We start from the raw sequence: 22,173 nt of genomic DNA on the forward strand, positions 1-22,173 counted from the left end.
GTCATTCTTTCAAAAGGAGGGGTCTAATTCTCCTCCCCTTCAGTGTGGCCTCATTTCTAACAGAACGAGGAGGAAGTGATGCTGTGGGACTTCCGAAGCTGGCTCATAAGAAGTACTGCTCCAATTGCACTTCTGAGTAGATACACAGAAGAACTGAAAGCAAGACTGAAACAGATACTCACATCAGTGTTCCTAACAACATTATTCATAGCAGTCAGAGGGAAAGCAACCCAAGGGTCTCACAAATAAGTACACAAACAAAAGTGATGTCCACACAGCGGGATACCCAACCATTAAAAAGAAATGGCGAGAGGGGCCGGCGCTGTGGCCTTAACAGGTAAAGCCACTGCCTGTGACCACCCTCATCCCATACTGGCACCAATTCAAGTCCCTGATACTCTACTTCTGATCCTGCGCCCTGCTAATGGCCTGGGAAAAGCAGCAGAAGATGGTTGAAATGCTTAGGCCCCTATCACCCTCATGGGAGACCTGGAAGAAGCTCCTGGCTTCGGCCTGGCCTAGCTCAGGCTGTTGCAGCCATCTGGGGAGTGAACAGCAAGTACTGGCTGTTGCAGGCATTTTGAGGGAACCTCTCTCTCTCTCTGTAACTCTGATTTTCAAAATAAATAAATAAATCTAAAGGAAGGAAGGAAGGAAATAAGGAAGGAAAGAAATAGGGACTAGCACTGTGACAAAGCAACTTAAGCCACTGCTTGGGACACCAGTATCTCATATTGCAGTGCCAGTTTGAGTCCCAGCTGCTCTACTTCCGATCGAGTTCCCTGCTACCGCACCTGGAATGGCAGTGGAAGACGGCCTAAGCCCTTGGATTCCTGCCACCCATGTGGGATACCCACATGGAGTTCTGGATTCCTGGCTTCACCTTGACCCAGCCTGCGACTGCTGCAGTCATCTGGGGGCATGAACCAGCAGATACAAGATCACTTGTGAATCTTTCCCTCTGTCACTCTGCCTTTAGAAGGAAAAGAAAAGAATAAGGAAGGAAGGAATGAAAAGAAAAAAAATATTGTAAGAAAATAAAGTAATTCTAAGGAGTCCTACAATATGGATGAACTCTAAGGACACTATGCTAACTGAAATAAACATGGGATAACTGTATGGCTGCATTCAAGAGTCCTTAAATTCATACAAGTAGACTGAGGCTATCAGGACTTGGGAGTGACAGTTGTTGTGATTATATAGAAACTCAGTCTGGGAAGATGAAAAAATTTGAGATGGGTGGTGGTGATAGCTACAGACCAGTGTGAATGCATTTAATGCCACAGAATCATATGTAGCATGGTTAAAAAAGTAAACTCAACTCTATACATATTCTATTTCATATGAACACACACTCACACAGCACTGCTGGTTCTGCACTGCACATCCCTGGATTCCCATTCTCATTCCTGGATTCCCAAGAAGTAGCCAAGTGCTACTTCATGCAGACATTCTAGATGTCTACGGAGAGGTCCATGGGGCAAGGAGCTGCGGCCTGCCAGAAACCAGCATCAACGTATATGCCCCAAGACTGAGCTGCCTTGAACCTGCTCCTTGGTCAGACCCAGAGCCAGAATCCTCCAGGCAGGCTGCTCCAGACCCAAATACAACTTAGAGGATAATAAACATTTGTTGCTGTTGTAGGCCACTATGTTTTAAAAACATCTGTTACACTGTAATAAACAACTAACAAGTAACTAACAAAGTAGCATTTTGCTACAATGCTGTGGTTTCTTTCTTTCTTTCTTTTTTTTTTTTTTTTGGACAGGCAGAGTTAGACGATGAGAGAGAGAGACAGAGAGAAAGGTCTTCCTTTTGCCGCTGGTTCATCCCTCAAGTGGCCGCTATGGCCGGCACGCTGCACCAATCCAAAGCCAGGAGCCAGGTGCTTCCTCCTGGTCTCCCATGATGGTGCAGGGCCCAAGGACCTGGGCCATCCTCCACTGCACTCCCGGGCCACAGCAGAGAGCTAGACTGGAAGAGGAGCAACCGGGACAGAACCAGCATCCCAACCGGGACTAGAACTCGGGGTGCCAACACCACAGGCAGAGGATTAGCCTATTGAGCCGCGGCGCCGGCCAATGCTGTGGTTTCTAAAAGTGAGATCTGTTGGGAGTTTATAGGTTAGAAGTGCCTGGGCTGGCACTACAGTAGTGGGTAAAGCTGCCACCTGTAGACCCTGCATCCTATAAGGGTGCCAGTTCGAGTCCCGACAGTTCCCCTTCCGGTCCAGCTCTATGCTGTGGCCTGGGAAAACAGTGGAGCATGGCACAGGTCCTTAGGTCCCTGCACCCACGTGGGAGACCAGGAAAAAGCTCCCGTCTCCTGGCTTCAGATCAGCCCAGCTCCGGCCACTGCAGCCACTTGGGGAGTGAACCAGCAGTTGGAAGACCTCTCTCCCTCTCAAATCTCTCTCTCTCTCTCTCTGCCTCTGCCTTTCAAATAAATAAATAACTTAAAAAAAAAAAAAAAAAAAGAACCTGCCAACCTTGTGTTTCCAACTTTGAGAAACACACTGATCTAGGCTACCAGATAAACCAACATGACAAACAGCTCTCCCAAGGAAAGGAAAGGATGGTGAAGAGTAAAGCTCTCACCAAATGAGGGGGAATGATTCCACCTGCATGTCCAGAAAGGAAGACAACAGTCCCAGTCTATCCAGGGATACAATGTTGACTCATCTACACTATATGACCAACTCCCAGGAAGTGCTGTAGCTCACACTTGGTTACTTCTAAGCAAAGTTAAGTTGCTTATAAAGCACACTGGCTATTAATATTTTTAAAAGATTACTTATTTATTTGAAAGGCAGCATTACAGAGAGAGGGAGAGAGGGAAATACAGAGACAAAGAGAGAGCGTCCATCCACTGGCTCATTCCTCAAATGGCTGCAATGGCCAGAGCTAAGCAGATCTGAAGGCAGGAGCCAGGAGCTTCTTCCAGGTCTCCCACATGGGTGCAGGGGCCCAAGTACTTATGCGATCTTCTGCTGCTTTCCCAGGTACATTACCAGGGAACTGGATCAAAAGTGCAGCAGCCAAGACTCGAACCAGTGCCCACATGGGATGCCAGCGCTGCAGGCCGCAGTTTAACCCACTACGATACAGCACCGGTCCCACCACACGGCTATTACTAACGTGTACAACCTACCCGAGAGTTTACAAATCACCTTTACAGAAGCTATCTCACTTATCTTTACAACCACCCCGCAAGGACTGAAGGAGTTACTATCACTGCACCTATTTTATATTTGCAGGAATGGAGGCTCAAAGAAAAGCCACAACCAACAACAGTATCCAAATCTTCTAATTCTAAACCCAACGAAGAGCCTTTTGCTCTTAATGTGACATCACATCTAAATATCCTTGTAGTGACGCACACCCACAGAAGTGCCTTTCTTCTTAGCCAAACTAACAGTAAGTATATGCAGTAAGTACATATAGCCTAGAATTTGCCCAACTTTTTCCCCAGGGGTTAGGCATTCAGGCTCATTCCAGATTCTTCTCCATATAAACAGCCTTTCTGAAAACATGCAGCACTCATTCTACTTCAAGAATCAAGCAGATCTCTATTCTTGGCTGAGGGCACACACCAGTCTTTCCTGAAGGGAGGATGGGCATGAAGATGTACTTAGTGAAAACAAAGAGATGACTACTTATCAGCAGAACTGTTATCCCTTCACCACTTTAAGTAATCAACACCTGACACTTCTAACTCAGAAAGCACCTCGAATTCATCTTTGAATCAGAGAATTCATCTCTGTCCCAATCAGCTCTCACTAGCAACAATGAATACCAAGTATGGAGAGACAACTCCCAGGACTCTCTATGAGAATCACTCAGTTAAGTATTTGGGACTGAATGAACACTACTGCTCTTCTGTTCCTCGGATGGATATGAACATGTCTCTCCTTTGCTTAAATTCTCTCACTTAGCTCCACTTCCCACTTCTCCTGATCTGTCTCCTCTTAGGTTCTCAGAACACACCATGTTCTTCCAGGCCCTGAACACTTTTGCTGGCTTTTTCCTTCTGCCTAATCCTACTCTCTCCTGGAAGTCTCATTTGTGAATCTCACTTCTTACATACACCCTCAACTCCCAATCCCCTCCCCTTCCAGCATCACCGCTTCCCAATCACTGCCATATTAGACACTCCAGACCGTCGGTACAGCTGGAGAACATACTCAACATGCGGATGGGTGCCATTTTAGTGCATGACTGCAAACAGTGGTTCCTTCTGGAGTTAAGGGGAAAGCTTGTGTGACTGGACAGGGGACACAAAAAGTATTCCGGGTGCCCAAAAGGTATGTCTTGATTTGGGTGATTGCTACAGAAAAGTCTACCTGTGTAAAAGTTCATCAAGCTATACATTAAGATGTGTGCACCCTGCTATATATTTCACTTCTTAATTCAATGTCTAATATCTGTAAACTGCCATCAAAATTAATATCAAAAATACGACAGCTCTTCTGCACATAGCCATTTCCCTCTGTGCTTGTTTGCCATGCGATGCTATCTGCCATGAGGCCAATGAATTTTTTTTTTTTTTTTTTTTTTTGACAGGCAGAGTGGACAGTGAGAGAGAGAGACAGAGAGAAAGGTCTTCCTTTGCCGTTGGTTCACCCTCCAATGGCCGCCGCGGCCGGCGCGCTGCAGCCGGCGCAGCGCGCTGATCCGATGGCAGGAGCCAGGAGCCAGGTGCTTTTCCTGGTCTCCCATGGGGTGCAGGGCCCAAGCACCTGGGCCATCCTCCACTGCACTCCCTGGCCACAGCAGAGGGCTGGCCTGGAAGAGGGGCAACCGGGACAGAATCCGGCGCCCCGACCGGGACTAGAACCCGGTGTGCCGGCGCCGCTAGGCGGAGGATTAGCCTATTGAGCCACGGCGCCGGCCTGGCCAATGAATTTTTTAATAAACCCTGTTAATGCACCTTCTGGGAAGCGGCAGATAATTGTGTGGGTCCCTGCCACTCACGTGCGAGACCAGGATGGAGTTCCAGGCACATGACTTCAGCCTGGCCCAGTCTGGGCCATTACGGGCATTTGGGGAATGAACTCAGTGGATGGAAGATCTCTCTCTATCACTCTGCCTTTCATATATATAAATAAACAAATAAATAACTATTTTAAAAAAATAAAAATTCAGGGGACAGTGCTGTGATGCAGCAAGTTAAGCCACTGCCTATAACAGAGGAATCCAATATGAGGCCCAGTTCAAGTCCGGCTGCTGCACTTCCAATCAAGTTCCCTGTTAATGAAGTACGCAGGAGACCTGGATGGAATTCCAGACTCTTGGCTTTGGCCTGGCCCAGCCCTAGCCATACTAGCCATTCAGGGAATGAACCAGCAGGTGGAAGATATCTCTTTCTCTCTCTCTCTCCTCCTGCCTCTAACTCAGTCTTTTAAATAAATAAATCTTTTAAAAATAAATAAATAAATACCAATAAAAAACCAGGACCTACCACTGGCTGCTGAAGGGAAATAAGCCTAAGAAGAGGCACAGTAGATCAGATGGACCCAGAAGCCCCATTAGGAGACTCCTGTCAGCATCCGTTAGATCCATGGTGGGGCTGAGACCAGAGCACCAGAAGTGGCAGCCAGTGGCAAAGCCCGCCCTCGGGCAAAGTTTTAAAAGGACCTGTTCCTGAACAGGTAGCTCTCTTGGCTCCTGTCTCCTTTTTTCCCTCCTGCTCACTCTCCTCTCTTGGCTCTTCTCTCTTGGCTCCTCTCTCTTGGCTCTTTTCTTCTGCACTCTCTCTTGGCTTCTCTCTTCTCTCCTGCTTACCCTCTCTAGCCTTCTCTCTTCTCTCACTCCCCTCTCTCTCTTCTCTCTCCTCTCTGTCTCTCTCTCTTACAGTCTCCATCTCCCTTTTCCCTCTTTGCCCCTTCCCTCCAGTCTGCTGGTTTTCCCCAATAAACCCTTTCTCTTACTCTGGTGTTCGGTGTGTTTTGTGACAGCTAACGGTTTCTATCTGTGTAACTTTGTCCACTTACTTAACTACCCTGTGCCTGGGCTGCCTCATATATAAAATCCCAACAATAAAAGTATCCATTTCATACTGCTGTGAGGATTAAACACACAATTAGATTTTTACATGGCACAGAGTATATCACTCAGTAAATGTGAGACAGTAGCAAAGATAAAAGCATGAGAATATATGGTTAACAATCTCTGGCCAAAGACAAATACCCCACTCATCTCCAAACTTCTAGAAGGATCTGTGTGATTTTTCTTCCTTCCACAGTCCATTAGTGTAATAATGCCTGACTCACAGAAGACGTTCAATATATGTGTGTGTGGAAGGTTAAAAAAAAGAAAAGTTGAAAAAAGAAAGACTAAAAGTAGGCCTTTGACCTAGTAGTTAAGATGCCAGTTACAAATCATTGGAGTGCCTGTGAAGTAGGCAGGCATACAGGCTAAAGTTGATTAGATTTGCAAACTGGAAGACCACACCTTCGCCACGCCCCTGTGTGACCTCATGCCCCTACCTGGCCACACCTGGGTGCCCACCAGCCAATCAGGTTAATTAACCACTCCCCTTTGGAAGTGGGTTAAAAGCCCCGCCCGCTCTTCTTCCCTGGCCTCTTGCCAGGACAGGCCTCCAAGGTGCATGGCCTTCGAGCCATGTGCTCTAGGCTTCCTGACCTAGATGCTCATCCACGTGGCTGGTTCCTGGTGCTTGGTATGAACCCCTATTGACATCTTTCTCTTAAATAAAGCTCTCACTCTCCTATGCATCTTTCTCACTAAATAAAAGCTTAAAATGTACCATGCTGCCTTGTTTATCTGTGCCAGTATTTAGAATTCTTCTCTAAATATTAGGCAAGAACCCTCTTGGGCTTATTAATATTGGGGATTTAGTAATAAGCCGGTGGTGAAATCGTATGGCACCCCAAATTCTGGTAGCACATGTGGCACCCCAGATAGCACTTCTGGGGAACTCTAAAGGGCCACATTTTAGTGTAGATTTTAGGGGCTCTTTTCAGATTTCACCTGTATTAGATTCCCAGCCCCAGCTACCAATTCTAGCTTTCTGCCAATATAGATCCTAGAAGGCAGTGGTGGTGGCGCAAGCAATTAAGTCCCTGCCACCCACATGAGAGACCTGGATTGAGTTTCCAGCTCCTGGCCCAGCCCCAGCTCAGCCCCAGCCTTTGTAGTCATACAGAGAAAAAACAGTACAGAGGAGCTCACTCTGTCTCCCTGCCTCTCAGAAATAGGAAAGACTCTAAGGACATTATGAAATGCAGATTTTTAAATCTTTTGTACAAAAAAGAACAAAAAACACGATGGTCCATTTAAATGGAAACACAGTAGGGGAAACGTGCCAAAGAGTCAGGGAAGTAAGAGACAGAAGAAGCCTTTTCCCGATGTTCAGAGCAAGAACAGGGAAGGCCAGCCCACTGCCTGGGACAGATGGTGCTCTCCTGACAGACAGGAAGGAGGCGGAAGACAGCAGAGCGAGCTGCTTTCATTCTATCCACCAACGTCACTGCCCCGAGAAACTGCAGCCTCTCACATGTTAATTCATCACAACCCTGAAGTGAACAGAGGGAGGATTACCCCTCTAAAGACAAGGAAATGGACCTGTGGAAAGTTCTCTCCAGCATTGTTTGTAATACAGATTCTTTTTTTTTTTTTTTTTTTGTCATTTTTATTCATTTATTTTGTTTATTTGAAAAGCAGAAAGAGACAGGTGTCTCCCACTTGCTGGTTCTCTGCCTGGATGCTCACAACAGCCAGAGCTGAGCCAGGCTGAAAATACCAGCTAAAAACTCAATCAAGGACTCTCACAAAGATGGCAAAGACCCAAGTACTTGAGCCATCACCTACTGCCTCCCAGGGTGCACATAAGCAGGAAGCTGGAACGGGAAGAGAAGCAGGGATTCAAACCTAGGCACTCTCATGGAATGCAGGTGTCCCAAGCTTAACAGTCATGCCAAATTCCCACCTCAGAACATGGTTTCTTTTTTTTATTATTTTTTTTGTAAGGTTTATTTTATTTATTTGAAAGACAGAGTTAGAGAGAGAGGTAGAGACAGAGAGAGAGGTCTTCCATCCGATGGTTCACTACCCAGATGGCCACATTGGCCAGAGCTACACCGATCTGAAGCCAGGAGCCAGGAGCTTCTTCCAGGTCTTCCACATGGGTGCAGGGGCCCAAGCACTTGCGCCATCCTCCACTGCTTTCCCAGGCCATAGCAGAGAGCTGGATGGGAAGAGGAGCAGCCGGGACTCAAACCAGCGCCCATATGGGATGCTGGCACTTCAGGCCAGGGCTTTAACCTGCGCCTCAGCGCCAGCCCCAAGAACATAGATTCTTAACAAATACTCCACAGCTTGCTTGGTGAGAAGACATGCAAAAAAATCACACTGAAACTAATGATCTCCATGGAAAATTTAAACCTACATGTTATAAACTCCCTTCTCTCAAAAAATTAAAAGCCTGATTCTATGATGTCATTGAGAGCTAATAATTGCAAAAAGCTGGCTTGGATGATTTTCAAGTTCTAGTAAGGTACACAGGACACTGTTGTCTCATAGAACTAGGTGAGCTCAGATTCACCACTGATTAATTTGTGACCCTGGGCAAATTAGTTACCTCTGAGTCTCAGTTCCAAATGGGCTCTGCTATGGGAGATTTAAAGCGCCACCTGCAATGCAGGCATCCCATTTGCGTGCCAATTCAAGTCCCAGCTGCTCCATTTTTGATCCAGCTCTCTGCTATGGTCTGGGAAAGCAGCAGAAGATCGTCCAAGCCCTTGGGCCCTTGCACCCGAGAGGGTGACCCAGAAAAAGCTCCTGGCTCCTGGTTTCGGAAATCAGCCCAGCTCTGGCCACTGCGGCCATCTAGCGAATGAACCAGCAGATGGAATACTTTTCTCTCTCTTTCTCTCTCTCTCTCTCTCTCTGCCTTTCTGTAACTCTTTCAAATAAAATAAATAAATCTTTTAAAAAAAAAGGGGCGGGGGGACCAGTGCTGTGGCACAGCATTAAAGCCCTGGCCTGAAGCACCAGCATCTCGTATGGGCGCTGGTTCTAGTCCAGGCTGCTCTTCTTCCAATCCAGCTCTCTGCTATGGTCTGGGAAAGCAGAAGATGACCCAAGTCTTTGGGCCCCTGCACTCACATGGGAGACGTGGAAGAAGCTCCTGGCTCCTGGCTTCGGATCAGTGTAGCTCTGGCTGATGGGGCCATCTAGGAAGTGAACCAGCCGGCACCACAGCTCAATAGGCTAATCCTCCGCCTGCGGCGCCAGCACACCGGGTTCTAGTCCCGGTCGGGGCGCTGGATTCTGTCCCGGTTGCTCCTCCTCCAGGCCAGCTCTCTGCTGTGGCCTGGGAGTGCAGTAGAAGATGGCCCAAGTCCTTGGGCCCTGTACCCGCATGGGAGACCAGGAGAGGCACCTGGCTCCTGCCTCTGGATCAGCATGGTGCGCCGGTCAGCCACAGCAGCCACTGGAGGGTGAACCAATGGCAAAAGGAAGACTTTTCTGTCTCTCTCTCTCTCTCACTGTCCACTCTGCCTGTCAAAAAAAAAAAAAAAAAAAAAAAAGGAAGTGAACCAGCAGATGAAGACCTCTCTCTGTCTCTGCCTCACTCTGTAACTTTGTCTTTCAAATAAATAAAATAAATCTTTTTAAAAAAAAGCCATGTAAAGCAATTAAAACGATCAGCATTGTGCCTAACACAGCAAATCTCTGTTATCATGACTATTGCTGTTTACCAGGAGTACAATATGCCCTGTATATAAAGAAAAACCAGGCATCTGTGTAAGAAATAAGAGACAAAATAAATCAAACACAGAGGCCTATTATATACATGAAGCAATAATCCAGGTACCTACTCTGGGCCACATTTACATCTCCATACACTTCCATCACATGGGTTTTGAAAAATGCCATAGCCCCTTTTCCTTTTTTGCAACTAGCCATAAATATAGGAAACATGGGAGAGCAACAAAAATAATACCAGCTAGGAAAGGAATCACCAAGGAGACATGGCTGGCTTTTGAAGTCAAATCAACACAGGTTCAAATCCCAGCTCTAAAATCCATCAGTTCTGAATATGGGACACTGGACTTTTACCTCTGCGTTTATAAAATTATAAAATTCAAACAATAAACAACTCAAAGCTTGTTGGGAATATTTAAGGGATAAGCTGCATTTGAAGCACCTCACCCAGAGTTACGTTCAATAAACCACACAGTCAGCAATATTAAAAATAAAAATATTTTCTCAGACCTAAAACGTAAGCAGTGAGAATAGCTTAGGAAAATGTTGTCCTACAATCTTTTGAAACTCAGTATACAAATACTGCACTGAGTACTTATTACTTGCCTGGTGAAGTATTGAGGCACTGAGACACCAATGAACAAAACAGCTCACCTGTGGCTGGCTTTGAAAATGTGCCTGTCAGGGCCAGAGCTGTGCTAGCATCCCATATGGCTGCCAGTTCAAGTCCCAGATGCTCCACTTCCAATCCATTTCCCCACTTACGCACCTAGGAAAGCAGCAAAAGATGGCCCAAGTGTTGAGGCCCCTGCCCCCACATGGGAAACTCAGAGTTTCTGGCTTCAGCCGGCCCCGTTCCAGTTATTGTGGCCACTGGGGAGTAAAACAACAGATGGAAGGTGTGTGTGTGTACACACATGTGTGTATTTTGAATCAAGAAAGAGAGAAGACAAAGAAAACATACCCATCTAGGCTGGCACCTCCACTTGTGACAATGCCAGTTTGAGAGCCAGCTGCTCTGTTTCCATCCAGCTCCCTAAGGCACCTGAGAGGTAGATGGCCCAAGTACTTGAATTCCTGCCACCCATCCAAGACACCCAGATGGGAGTTCCAGGCTCCTAGCTTCGGGCCTAGCCAGGTCCTAGCTGTTGCGGCCCTTTAGGGAAGTGAACCAGCAGTTGGGAATGCATGCCCTTGCACTCTCTCTCTCACTCTATCTTTTAAACAAATTAAATCTTAAAAAAGGGAAAGAAAATGCACCTCTCACATCCTCACAGAGAAGCTAGTAACTGATCCCAGTGCACTGCTGCAGATCCTCTGCCACACGTCCTTAGTAATGAGTTCACTCCTCACTCCTAAAAATGAGTGTGCAAAAATAATAAGGCAAGAGCCTTTTCAGAATGAGACTCCTCTGATGGCAACGGGGCTTGTGGACTCCCCACTTGCTTTTCCAAAACTTCCCTATTTAAGCAACAATTACAGAGGCCACAGTTTTTAACTAAATTCCTGCTGATCTAGGCTAGGGAAGGAGTCAGAGAGGAAAAAGTAGTTAAAGACTGCCAACACTCAAGCCAGGCCTGCCGCCCTAATCCCATCACCTTCCCTGCTCACTCTTCACCATTAAGTTAAGCCCCACTTTACATCAGGCACCACGACACCTTGTTGGCACTGTGGTCCCACCCTTTATCCTATAAAAAGGACAACTCTAGCCTAGACAGATAGAGGCAATTCTCTCTCTTGAGGTTGCCTACACACACATCTGAGAGTGTACTATTGCTTTCCCTTCCTGCTCCAGCCACATTCCCTAGCACAGGTGAAAGCACTTGTACTAAACACAGCTGAGGCTCTTAATGTCCACACCATAACTTGGGGGTCCTCATCAACACTGCTCTAGCCCCAACAAGCAGACCAGCCTAAAAATCAAAATGGAGTCACTCACACAAAAGCTAATCTGTTTATTTGGCTTTCCTAGAAATCAGAATTAAAGAGATAATAGTGGAAATTTTCCAAATAATTTTCTAATTTCAAATGGTATGATAACGAAGTTCCCTCTGCCTTAATCTTTGCACATAAATGGTTAACACATCTAATCAGTTATTTTTCTAGGCTCTATCTTCCTGTCTCCACCTTACAAGGAAAGTAACTTTGAAATGACCAATTTTTTATTTGTGTTTTTGCTTCCTTTAGCCCCTTTGGTATCTATAAAACCAACCTCCTTTCCTTGGTTCAGATCACTTACTTTATTTTGTGGAATAAATTATAGTTTAATTCCAGAATAGAAAATAAAGCTGGGGTGGCCATGGTACCGCAACAGGTATAGTCACTGCTTAGAACACCTGTACTCCATATCAGAATGTTTAGGATTGAGTCTAACTCTGCTTCCTATCCAACTTCCTGCTAACTCATCCTGGGAGGCAGCAGATGATGGCAAGTACTTAGGTCCCTGCCACCCACAGGAGAACTAGGATGGAGGTCCAGGCTCCTGGTGCTGGCCTAGTCCAACCCTGGCCACTGTGGCCACTTGGGGAGTGAACCAGCATAGAGAAGATCTCTCTCTCTCTCCCCATCCTCTTCCTTCTCTCTCTCTCTCTCTCTCTCTCTCTCTCTCTCTCTCATAAATAAATAAACCTTTAAAAAGTTAATTAATGAGCCAGCACTGTGGCACAGCAGGTTAAAGCCCTGGCCTGCAGCCCCAGCATCCCATGTGGGCACCAATTCGAGTCTTGGCTGCTCCACTTATGATCCAGCTCCCTGCAAATAAATGTGCCTGGGAAAGCAGTAGAAGATGGCCCAAGTCTTTAGGCCCCTGCACCCACAAAGGAGACCTGGAATAAGTTCCTGGCCTCTGGCTTTGGATCAGCGCAGCTCTGGCCATTGCAGCCATTTGGGGAATGAAACAGTGAATGGAAGACCTCTCTGAGTGTCTCTACCTCTCTCTGCAACTCTGCCTTTCAAATAAACAAAATAAATCTTTTTGTAAAAAAGTCAAGATCTTGAAACTGCTGTAACGTTCTCTTTTTACATTTAGAACTGTGCTGCAGTCTATGACTTTCCTATTTGCTCTCTTTCCATGCTGACAGCTCTCCCAGCCTCTTCCAGACCCCTCTCCACTTCCCCTGCAGGAGTTTCTCTAATCACTCTCTGGTTTTACGTGCTGGAAATCCCATCTAGTACACTAGCCTTCATGAGCTTTCCATTCTAGTGGGGGAAGACAGACAAACAAGTCAAGAACAGTCAAATTAAATCATTATAGGCCATCAAAGGCATAGCATGAGGGGATCTTCAGGGTGCTGAAACTGTTCTGGACACTGTTGGTGGTAAAGAAGCTACTATGCACCCAGAAACAGTGGATATACTGTATGTATATTAAAAATAATTTAAAATACAGAAATAAAATTAAACTGTAAGAGTATCAGAATGGATCTCATTTACTTTGGGATTCTATTTAATTTATGTCACAAACTTATCATCAGTGGATACAACTAAGAAATATATTTTTTGAAAAACTGAGTTCATTTTGACATTTCCAATTTACATTTAACATTTTAAGATTTATATTTTCCCTATTTTATTGAACTATAACTGACAAAAGGAATTCATTAGTTTCACTTTTTTTTTAATTGTTATTTATTTATTTATTTATTTGAGAGGCAGTGAGACAGACATATGATTATGATTAAGACTGAGAAGATGGGGCCGGCACGGTGGTGTAGTAGTACAAGCCTCCACCTGCAGCACTGGCACAAGCATTCCATATGAGCGCTGCTGATCCAAGTCTCAGCTGCTCCACTTCTGATCCAACTCCCTGCTAATGTGCCTGGGAAAGCAGAAAAAAGTCCAAGTGCTTGGACCCCTGCACCTGTGTGGGAGACCTGGAAGAAGCTCCCACTTCTGGCTCCTGGCTTTGGATTGGCCCAGCTCCAGCCACTGCAGCCATGTGGGGAGTAAACTAGTGTATGGAAGAGCTCTCTCTCCCTTTCTGTTTGTAACACTGCTTCTCAAATAAATAAATCTTTTTTTAAAAAAGACTGGCAAGATAGCTCCCATCAACTAGTTCATTCCCCAAATGACCACAACATCCAGGAATGGGCTTGAGCCAGGAACTTAATCCAGGTCTCCCCCATGGATGGCAGGGACTCAACCACGTGAGGAGTCACCTGCCTCCTCCCAGGGTGCGCATAATCGCAAGCAGAGCTAGAACGAAAACCCAGGCTTTCCCTCCCAAGTGACCGCTTAGCCACTGTGACAAACACCCACTGTGATGCAATGTTTTATTCCAAATATTTTCAATCCATAGTTGGTCGAACCCACAATGCAGAACCTGCAGATATAAAGGGCCAACTGTATCACTTTCCAATAAAAGGAACCAAGCCTCTTCGGGGAAGTGGTTGAATCCAGGGTCAGGCACAAAAAAAGTGGAAGACAAGCCTGCATCATCTAGTAGTGCCAGAAAACAATAAAGTGCTCAAGGACTAACAGAAGTGTGTCCCATGGACAAAGGAACCAGTTTAAAGGGGCTCCCACTAGCCAAACTTGGAACAACGTTAGGGCCAAAAAGAATAATGAATGGAATTGACACAATACCACACTAAATAATCTTAGCAATCCTTACAATAGAAAGGTCTTCTTACAAGAGAACATCATCTAATAAAACATACAAAGACCAAAGTAAAAAAATCACCATTTTTTCACCTCCATTGTAATAACCGATTCAGAGAAGGATTATCAATGGATACCAAACTCAGCATGAGATAATATGATACCGGCATTGACCAAGGTACCCCACACTACCTGCACTGGGAAAAACAGCCCTGTTTAGTAGTGAGAATGGCAGTCATTACCTTAGCCAAGTGAAACACAGAACTCTGGGATGACCCAGCTATGTGACTCTTAATGTGATGCAATATGAAACACCTGGCATTACCAACGACACAGTCTACCAAAAAACGCTTAATCTGACAGACTTCGCTTCCAATTTACAAGAAATATAAGAGAACATAATAACTATGGTTTGGATTAGTTTGGGCATCCCCCAAAGGTCCAGAGGGTGCCCTTAGAGGCAGGCCCTCAGGAGGTAGTTCTCAGAAGGCTGTTAGGAAAGTCTGAGTTCGGGCCCACCAGGCTTCTGCCTTCTGGCTTACCTGTGATCCTTCCTCTGCACGCACTCCACCATTGTGATTCAACAGCCTCACCACAGCCTAAACCAAAGGACTGCCTGATGTGGCGAAACTCTGTGTTAAATAAACCTTTTTCCTTTACAAAATTAGGATGCCCAACTAATACAAACATAAACAAGTTAAATGCAACATGGAAAACAATGAGAAAACCCAAAATGTGGAGCATTCTATAAAACAACTGCTCAGAACTTTTAAATAAAATAAACGAATAATGCCATGGGGGGTGGGATGTAGAAAGAGGATTATCATGGAATAAAAGCAACTAAAGAGACATATAAAAAAAAATGTAATGTGTGAACCTTGACTGGATCCTGGTTTGAAAAAGAAGCTATAAAACACATTCTTGGCCCGGTGCTGTGGCACAGTAGGTTAAGTTGCTGCCTGCCATGCTAGCATCCCATTTGGGTGCCAGTTTGAAACCCAGTGGCTCCACTTCTAATCCAACTCCTTGCTAACATACCTGGGAAAGCAGCAAAACATAGCCCAAGTCCTAGGGACCCTGCACTTACATGGGAGACCTGGAGGAAGCACCTGACTCCTGCCTTCAGCCTGGCCCAGCCCTATCTATTACGGCCATTTGGGGAACCAATGGATAAAAGATCTCTTCATCTCCTTCTCTCTGTTATTCTTTCAAACAAATAAATAAATCTTAAAAAAGAAAAAAAAATGCAAAAAAGACAACAAGATCTTCCATTTGCTGGTTCACTCCCCCAAATGCCCCCAACGGCAGGGTTACGTCAGGCCTAAACCAGGAACAAGGAACTGGGTCTGCACATGGGTGGCAGTAACCCAGGGACTTGGGTTTTCATCCTGTGACTCCCAGGCATATTGGCAGGACACTGCATGGGAAACAGAGAGGCTGGTACGCAAATGGATACCCACATGGGATGCTGGCGTTGCAGATGGCAGCTTTACCCACCACACCACAACACTGGCCCCTGCCACTCAAATTTTTAAGAAAACAGAAATGAAATTTAAAATGTTAATATTTGCTAGGACTAGCTGCACTTTACAATTTTTGTATTTTACTTTTTGCATTTTCACTTTTTCCCCTTGATTCTCTAGTATCAAAAGTTGTCTTAAAAAATACTAAAACTGGCCGGCGCCGCGGCTCACTAGGCTAATCCTCCACCTAGCGGCGCCGGCACACCGGGTTCTAGTCCCGGTAGGGGCTCCGGATTCTGTCCCGGTTGCCCCTCTTCCAGGCCAGCCCTCTGCTGTGGCCAGGGAGTGCAGTGGAGGATGGCCCAGGTGCTTGGGCCCTGCACCCCATGGGAGACCAGGAAAAGCACCTGGCTCCTGGCTCCTGCCATCGGATCAGCGCGGTGCGCCGGCCGCAGCGCGCCAACCGCGGCGGCCATTGGAGGGTGAACCAACGGCAAAGGAAGACCTTTCTCTCTGTCTCTCTCTCTTACTGTCCACTCTGCCTGTCAAAAAAAAAAAAAAAAAAAAAAACTAAAACTGGGACAGGCGTTTGACCTAACTATTAAGACGCTGCTTGTGATGCCTACATCCTATGTCAGGATGCCTGAGTTTGAGTCTCAGCTCTGTTCCCAAATCCAGCTTCCTTCTGATGCATATCCTAGGAGAACCAGGTGATGGCTTAAGTGGTTGGCTTCCGGCCATCCATGAGAAATTGAGTTCCCAGTTCCTGGGTTTGGCATGGCCCAGCCCCAGCCTCAGCCACTGCAGGTATTTGGGAAGTAAACCAGGGATAGAGTTCTGTCCATCTCTCTCTCTCTCTCTCTCTCTCTCTCTCTCTCTGTGTATGTGTGTGTGTGTATGTGTGTGTGTCTGACTCTCCAATAGAAAAACATGTAACTAAATGAAAAAAAAATACTGAAAAAAAAGATTATAGATAATACAACAGCCTAAAAACCATCTCCAAAGTGTCTTAGTTCTGACAGTAGAGACAATTTTCTGATCCTGCCTCTCTCTTTCTATACTCCAGAAACTGTTCAATCTATTTAATATAAACCCAAAAGAGCTAAATTCTTCCTTACAAAATTCAAAAAGGAACAAGGTCTGAAACCCGTCTCCTCACCTTGAACCCTAACAAATGACCAAATTATAGGATGTCCTCAACCCCCAATGATCATTTTACAGTTTCTAAGACCCTTCCCCACATACTCCATTTGATACCCAGACTAGTCCCATGAGATCAATATTACCAAAACATAATGCATTTGTAGACAAAACCAATGTCAGAGGTCACAAGTCCGTGACACAGTGGGACAGCAACCTTTCAGCCTGTGAATTTCATCGTTATGAAAGTACGCTTCTGAGATGTGTCAACCACACAACACCACACCCAGAAAACAAGAGGGGTTGTTCACAACACCTGAGCTGTCTGGACCCAACCCCTCATCTTCATTTCTCCATCCCTGTTCTTTCTCTCCTTTCTTCTTCAGAGGGCAGCCAACAGCAAGAGAGCTGCCACTGTTAACCCTTCCTTTCCCAGTAGCTGGTTGTGCTTCCTTCTCCCGAACTCCTTCAGAAGCACAGGGTAAACAAGCATGAACAGGGGTCACAGGATGGACCCCCCCTGACACGGAGACCCTGCACGAAAGGTGAAGGACATCCCCACAGATCTAGACAAATCTCCCTCCCTCACCTGAGAGTCAGAGAGCAGGAAAACACCACAGAGAAGCCTACGCTACCACTCTTTGTCAGTGCTGACAAAAATCCTTTACTGAAGGCCTTTAGTTAACAGGAAAATGTTAAAAATACCAGTTTTTTAAACGGTCCCGGGCTTCCAACTGGGCTCCCACTTCAAAGCTGATTCCTCGTCTGTTAGGTGGATGCTTTGTCATTTTCAGTCATCAACGGGGCTGCCTTTATTCTCCTGAAAAAGCCAATTAAATATTTATGAAACTTAGGCACAGTCTGCCCAGAGTGTAGCATCACTCCCTACACATAAAAAGCAAGCAGGCATTATTCAAACCACAAAGGTCCATGAAACCCTGCCAGCACCCTCTTCCACGCCTGTCCTCATTCTACCATGGGAGTGCTATCCACTGAGTCCTCCTCTTCCATGTGCAGCATCCTACAGTCACTGGGACTGGACCTCTCCCTCAACACTGCTTTCCAAGGATTCCTACAGGAAGCACTCCTCAGAACTTCAAAAAACGATCTCTCTCATGGTCAAAAGCTATCAGGTGCTGCTGCATTCCACACACAGGTACTCAGATTTTATAGGGAAACAGTCGAGAACAAAATAGACTCATAGTTCCTGTCTTCCAAAACCTTCAGTCTATTAGAGGAAGACAAAAATTCAGCCAATAAATGAATAAATGAAATAACTGCAAACTATAAATGCTATGAAATCTAACTGCTACAAAAGAAGCAAAAAAAGCTGAGACACTGATACCTGACCCCACATTTGGAAGGTAGAACAAGAAAAGCCTATTTATATTTTCTTTGTTCTATTTCTATTTTCTGTTTCTTCTTGAGTCCAGTTTGACAATGTCTACCATTTTCCTAGCAAACTGTCCACTTCAACGAGCATTTCAATTTTATTATCATAGAACAATATTTCATATTTTATCTTCTGATTGCCCCAATTGCTTTTGAATCTGTAGTCACCATTTGGATCTCAAAATCATCAATCCTGTGTTGTATATTTGTGCTCTCCACATTTGTTCTCTTTATTGAGCCTTCAGGTAATGAGACTGGTGGCCATGTTTGATCAAAACTAAATAATGGGGCTGGTGCTGTGGTCAGTACCTGCATCCCATAGGCGGCGGTTCCAGTACCGACTGCACCACTTCCAATCCAGCTCCCTGCTAATGTGCCTGGGAAAGTAACAGAAGATGGCCCAAGTCCTTCAGACTGCATCCACATGGGAGACCCAAAGGAAGTTCTTGGCTCCCAGTTTGTTCCAGGCCCAGCCCCAGCTGTTGCAGACATTTGGAGAGTGAACCTGCAGATGGAAGATTTTCTTCCTCTCTTTCTCCTTATCTCTCTCTCCCCCTCCCTCCCTCCCTCCCTCTCTTTCTGTCCTTCTCTCTCTGTACCTCTGCCTTTCAAATAAGTAAATAAATCTTTAAAAAAAAAAAAAAACTACATTATGGAGTCCAGCATTGGGATGCAGCAGATAGATTAAGCTGCCATTTGCAAAGCTGGCATCCCATATCAGAGTGTTCTACTTCTGACCCAGCTCCCTATTAATGCGCCTGGGAAACAGCACATAATGGCCCAAGAACCTGGGCCCCTGCCACTCACGTGGGAGACCTGGATGGAGTTCATGACTCTTGGCTTCAGCCTGGCCCAGCCCTAATTGTTGCAGCCATTTGGGGAGTGAACCAGAGAACAGAAGCACACTCTAGCACTCTCTCTCTGTCTCTATTTCTCTCTGACACTGTGCTTTTCAAAGAAACAAGTAAATAAATCATAAAGGGGGGAAAATGTATTGGATTAGGCCACTTATGAAAAAATGACTGCCAGAAAAGAACAGGTCCTGGGGTCACTCAGGTAAACCTAAGAAGTCCCAAATGCAATCAGATGGCCTTGTGGTTCTGATGGAGATGTGGACAATTTTTTGCAATGAACGAACATAAAAAAATTTACAGAAGTGGGGTCCTGATATCTCATGTGGAACGTCACACTTTAGGAAGAACTCTGCCAGCAAAATATTGTGTGAAAAGGCAGGATGCAAAATTGCACCTCTTGGGGCCAGCACTGTATACAGCAGGTTAAGCCGTCTTCTGTGACACTGGCATCCCGTGTCAGCCTCAGTTCAAGTACTGGCTGCTTCATTTCCAATCCAGCATCCTGCTTACTGTACCTTGGAAAGGGGCAGCAGCACTTGGGCCCCTAACACTTACATGGGAGACCGGCATGAAGCTCCTGACTCTTGGTTTCAGCTTGACTGTTTTGCTCATTTGGGGAGTGAACCAGTAGATAGAAGATCTCTCCCTCCCTCTGTAATTCTTTCAAATAAACACATCTTTTTAAATAACTACACCCCTTGAACTACACTGAAACTTATATGTACTTAGCCTTGTGGTTAAGACATCCACATTCCACTTCAGAGTAGCTGGGGTCAATTCCTGACTCCAGCTTTGTGCCAGTACATTCTCTGGTAGGCAACGGTGATGGCTCAAGTAACTGGATTCCTGCCACTCGCTTGAGAGACCTGTATAGCACTGCCAGCTCTCACGCAGTCTCAAATGTTGCAGGTATTTGGGAAATGAACTGGCAGATGGGAGCTTGCTTTGTCTCTTCCTCTAATTAATTACTTAAAAAGACTTCATGTGTATTTCTAAAAATGACTGGAAGAAAAAACATGTTTAAAGGTGATTGTTTCTTTCCACTTAAATAGTTTCCTATAGTTATAGTTTTTCACACCAGAAATTCTCCAGAAAAAAAAATATCGTAATGTGAAAGATTCACTAAACAACCATCGGGAAGGTCTGATACTGAGAAACACTCCCAGCAAGTCAGACTGAAGCAGGGATGGGTTGTCGCTCCCCCTCTTCCCGGAGGAACGACACAGGACCCTGCGCTGTTCTTTTGTCTGCTCGGCCCTTCCCGGGTTTGCTGCTGGTTCTTCCCGGGTGGGCTACCGTCCTTCCACTTTCCCCACTTCCGCGGGGGAGCGGCACACCGCCGGCCGGCTCTCTTGGGGGCTGCTCAGATGTTATCTGGATGTTCCCCTTAGATGTTCCTGGTGCATGTTGTCTCTCTCCTCCTTTATAGTCCTCTTCCACCAATCCCAACTCTGCTACCCACACACCGAGTACGCTGCTCTCCTCCAATCAGGAGCAGGTCCTGCTGTTTATTGGTTGAACTGGAGGCAGCTGTGTAGAAGCTGTTTACTCCTCTCCCAGCGCCATACTGTGGGAGAGCAGATGCATAGAATAAGTCTTAATTCAAGTAACTTAGTCTAGTCCGAGTTGCTCCCCACAATGGGTGACAGTTGTAATTAAGGAAACTGAAACCTAACAAACGGAGAAGCGCTGTCATCAGCAGTGTTTCCACGATACGAACTCTCAGAAAGGGAATGTCAGAGGTTTTACTGGCTTCACCAAACACTCTCCTTGAAAATGAGACACCAGGGGCCGGCGCCAGTTCTAGTCCCAGCTGCTCCACTTCCAATCCAGCTCTCTGCTATGGCCTGAGAAAGGAGTGGAAGAGGCCCAGGTGCTTGGACGCCTGGCACCCATGTGGGAGACAGGGAGGAAGCTCCTGGCTCCTGGCTTCGGATCGGTGCAGCTCCAGCCGTTGCAGCCATTTGGGGAGTGAACCAATGGACAGAAGACCTTTCTCTCTGTCTCTCCCTCTCACTGTCTGTAACTCTAACTCTCAAATAAATAAATAAAATCTTAAAAAAAAAAAAAAAGAAAGAAAGAAAATGAGATACCAAATATGACTCACAAATGTAATCCAGGCCGGCGCCGCAGCTCACTAGGCTAATCCTCCACCTTGCGGCCGGATTCTGTCCCGGTTGCTCCTCTTCCAGGCCAGCTCTCTGCTGTGGCCAGGGAGTGCAGTGGAAGATGGCCCAAGTCCTTGGGCCCTGCACCCCATGGGAGACCAGGAGAAGTACCTGGCTCCTGCCATCGGATCAGCGTGGTGCGCCGGACACAGCGCACCGGCCGCAGCGGCCATTGGAGGGTGAACCAAGGGCAAAAAAAGGAAGACCTTTCTCTCTGTCTCTCTCTCTCACTGTCCACTCTGCCTGTCAAAAAAAAAAAAAAAAAAAAAAAAATGTAATCCAGTAAGTGGAAAAAGTCTTTATTTTGGCTTGCCTAAAATACTACCTCAGACATCTACCTTTCATCTGAGGGCAAGTACACCAAGAACTATTCTGATTATTAGCCTGCCCACCCAGATTACACAAAAAGGTTATGGCCCAAGGGAAGGCCGCGTAACCTGAGCACTCACTGCACTGCTATTACCTGCCAGGCTCCGTGCAGGGCAACAGCACCACTTACAGAAGAAAATGGCCTCATGTAGGGGGTTAAGGGTGTGGCCTTGAAACCCCAGTACCACCCTATATTATCTGAAGGTGTGTGATTCCTGAACCCCTCTGAATTTCTTTCCTCTCTGTAAAATGGGGACCAATCTCCAAACAGGGGTGTGAAGACTAAATGAGATAATCCATGTAAAGCATCCTAGGCTGGCACAAAGCAAGTAGCTATTCGTAAATATATTGCCACAAATGAAGAAATTAGAGTAACTTGACTAAAGTTCAAGTGTGACTGAGTGGTCCTAGAAAAGTCCACGTCTGCCTAATTTGTGGATTAATTCCTTCCACTGCA

General features: G+C 45.9%; 1 protein-coding gene across 3 annotated transcripts in view; it reads right to left on the bottom strand.

The window, feature by feature from the left end:
- PHF20 (PHD finger protein 20) overlaps positions 1 to 22,173 on the bottom strand; it is a 141,983-nt gene that overhangs the window by 95,541 nt on the left and 24,269 nt on the right. Inside the window, exons 1-2 of one of the 3 annotated variants that reach the window (XM_070051317.1) lie at positions 18,635 to 18,697; positions 17,639 to 17,753 (exon numbers count right to left, since the gene is read on the bottom strand). In XM_070051317.1, coding sequence (XP_069907418.1) covers positions 17,639 to 17,721 — 83 coding nt within the window. In that variant the 5' untranslated portion in view covers positions 17,722 to 17,753; positions 18,635 to 18,697. Of the gene's footprint in view, positions 1 to 17,638; positions 17,754 to 18,634; positions 18,698 to 22,173 lie in introns of those variants that run through there. The other 2 variants (XM_008255971.4, NM_001171336.1) reach the window with 2 other exon arrangements.

This window comes from Oryctolagus cuniculus, chromosome 11 (genome assembly GCF_964237555.1).
Source record: "Oryctolagus cuniculus chromosome 11, mOryCun1.1, whole genome shotgun sequence".
Classification (NCBI taxonomy): Eukaryota; Metazoa; Chordata; class Mammalia; order Lagomorpha; family Leporidae; genus Oryctolagus; species Oryctolagus cuniculus.